Source organism: Pterocles gutturalis, unplaced genomic scaffold, assembly GCF_000699245.1.
Source record: "Pterocles gutturalis isolate BGI_N339 unplaced genomic scaffold, ASM69924v1 scaffold21237, whole genome shotgun sequence".
Taxonomy (NCBI): Eukaryota; Metazoa; Chordata; class Aves; order Pterocliformes; family Pteroclidae; genus Pterocles; species Pterocles gutturalis.
In genome coordinates this window covers 20,609-23,646 of record NW_010110800.1, presented here as the reverse complement: position 1 = coordinate 23,646, position 3,038 = coordinate 20,609, and the positions used below count along the sequence as shown (strand labels likewise).

At 43.5% G+C, this 3,038-nt stretch overlaps 1 protein-coding gene across 1 annotated transcript in view; it reads left to right on the top strand.

The window, feature by feature from the left end:
- The first annotated feature begins 1,157 nt into the window (after positions 1 to 1,157).
- Positions 1,158 to 3,038, top strand: part of FOXO1 (forkhead box O1) — a 13,405-nt gene continuing 11,524 nt past the window's right edge. Inside the window, 1 exon segment of the mRNA XM_010073541.1 lies at positions 1,158 to 1,241. Within this exon segment, the coding sequence (XP_010071843.1) occupies positions 1,158 to 1,241 (84 nt within the window).

The window sequence follows — 3,038 nt, the reverse complement described above, 5'->3', positions numbered from 1 at the left end:
ACGCATGGGCTTTTCACTGAAGGAGGATGGGAGCAGTGATGGTGGAGTTTGCACCAAGTGAAGTTTGTGACCTCCAGGAGGAGGGAGCCTAATCCGAAAGTTGACAAGAGCTTTTTGAGTTTGTGGAATTAGTGAAGGGGGGTGGAAAGCTTTTCAAAAACATTGTTTCCATCTCTGAACTGATGATGGTGATGGCAGTGTCCTTCCTCGGACACGTCCTGCTGCACCTGGCAGTCCCCAGTGCACCCAGAGGCTCTTTTTGTCAGGCTCTGTCCAGGGGAATGGGAGAATGAGTGAGGTCTGCTCTGAGCAGCTGCAGTGAGGCCAGTCTCCATGTATATATCAAACAGAGAGAATAGTAATGAGGAGAGATTAATTAGACCTAGTTAGCAGGAGAAAAATAGCACCCAAGATGCCTTACAAAGCTTCTTTTTGCATAACAGCATCGCGCTCTGGGAGCTGTCTTAGTTTGTGTCCAGCAAGATCCTGTACCTCTCCAGCAGCTGGTGTGTACGTAAAAGGTCCCAAGCCACAGCAGTATGGCTTATCTTTCTTTTTATTGTCCTCATTGTAATATCTTACTGTTTTAAAAAAAATGGATGTTTGGGTATTATGATGGAGGCTGGTGCTCTTGGGAGAGCATGGAGAGATGGAGGCTCTTGGGCTTTACTCTGTTAATTCCATTCTTGTCATTAAAAACATGGCTTTTTCTTGTCCTTACTTTTCTTGTTTGGGAAGGAGGAAAGCAAGTAAATACAGAGTTGATGGTTGAAGTCACTGTTGCCAGATGACATTCTCTGGGAATGTGAACTTGCCAGTATGTAGATTGTAAATAGTCCTTTGATTTAATAAGGGCCTGTTAAGTACAGAGCACAGCCTACAGTAGCGAGGGACTAGGAATGCTTCCAAAACGGGTGTGAGGGAAGAAATTACCCTTTTGATATCCCTCCTCTGCAGGCCCAACTTGCTTTGAGAAATAGTACTCTGCTTCCCATAGCCTACTGAAAGTTGTGAATGTGTCTGGGGGTAACTTGGTTCAGAGTTCGTGCTATACATTTTGCAAGAGTGGGCGACTGTGGCTTTGTAATGCTGAACAGATGTCATAAAAACCAGTGATGAGCGCCAGCATTTCTTGAAACTGCAGCCTGGAGGACGTCATGGAAAGCAGTGTTCAAGAGGAAAATGCTGGCATGAACAGTGCAACCACTCGACAGGAGTCCTCCAAGTCCCAAGACCCTCTTGTGAGAAAATAAACTAAAAACCCTTTAAGTGTAAACCACACCTTATGTGAAAGAGGGTGGCTGCAAGTGGCCAGACAGTGGAGAGGGCCAATACACACTGGAATATAGCTCAAGGCTGTAATGAAATTTGGATGATGGTGTTTTTGTGGGCATTGTAGTAGTAAATCATGTTATATAAAATCTACTGGGCTATGGGAGCAAGCTTGAATTGGAAAGATCTCTCCTGAACAGAGTGTGCTGGTGGTCTGGCATGTTTCTGTGGTGGGGAAAAAAAGTACCAAGGCAAACTGTGTTCAAAGCAGCTGAGTAGAAACACAATACCTAGTATATGTGCTGCCTCTTCAGGAGGTACAAAGAGAGGAGTAGGGGAAAAAGAATAGTAAAAACAGTGGCTTTATACACTGGACATACTCACATATAAAAAACTAAAGGAAAGAGAAATGTCCCTGTCTTCTTTCCTCAGTTTCTCTTGGTATACTGCAGCAACATCAGATGTTTAGAATATTAGGTGAAATCCAGAGGGTGGCTGTTATTTTTAAGCTCACACTGTCCCTTTACAAATGTGAAACCTTCAGCATCTTTACCGCTAGATGCAGCAGAGAGTCTCTAAAGATGCACTGAAACAAACAAAACACTGTTTTATCTTCCTTTTTGTAGTTTTGGGGACTATACTAAATTTTTGCTAGCCTATCGTTGCACTTGCTGTACTCAAAATGAAGATCAAATGCAAAGTGAGATGGAGCATAAGATATAATTCAGCCTGTAAATGGAAGGCTTTGCCCTTCTTTTTACAAGACTTGCAGTTTCCTTCAGCCAGGGATTTCCCATGGGGCACAGCTAACCCTGCTGCAAAGGAAACTTCCTGCTTTCATTGACTCTTGGTTTCTGAAAAACTAGTACTCGGTGACACCCATGTCAGGAGAATTTGAGTACTTTGCTTGCTAAAGGAAAAGGCTCCCTCTGCTATGCTAGTACAAGTGTAATAATGAGATGTATTTCTTTTTTTCTTTTTTTTTTCTTTCAATATGCACAACGACTGAATCAACCCAACTTCTTGTATCATTGCATCTCTACATCCCCCTTGATATATTGCTTCCCAAGGTAAAAAATACAGACAGGCTTGGTGCCTTTCCTGCAAACAAGCAAACATCTCTCTGCTGCCCTTGTCGGATTCGATTGTGCATTGTGGGAGTTGTTGCAGGTGCCGTTAGTTCTGTCTGTGGACCCACGGCTGCAAACTGGCAGCTGCTCCTTCTCCGTGTCCTTGAGGAGAGGTCTGGGGTCAGGAAGTAGAAGGTGTTGCAGGTGAAATAAGTCCTCAGGCATCTCCAGCCATGGCTAGCCCATGGTCAGCACAGCGAATGGGGCAAGTCTCGTGGTGTTAGCCCATGTTGCCAGTGCCTCCTGCTTTGCTTTATCAGTCTCGGTTTTAACTTATTTTCCACTGTTGTGGGTAGCCCATTGCTTGTAAATTCATCTGGTCATGATCATTCCAATCATTCCAGCCTTTTAGGTTATCAGTGATTTTGTGAAAGTTAATAGTCTTGACCCATGAAGGTGAAGAGATGTGTGGCTCCTTAGTAAAGCATCCAACTGAAACCAAACATTGAGGGTTAGGTCTGCTTGTGCCTTTTTGTAGGTAAGTGTCAAATGACTGCTTTGGTCATTTTGCACAGCTTTCAGCATGTAAAGCATATGTGACTTCTCAGGCAGGCATCTTTCCAATTGTTTCACTTATCGTATTAAAGCTTTTGGTGTAATTGTATCTGTTTTTCTTTTATTTTTTCCTCTCCCCCC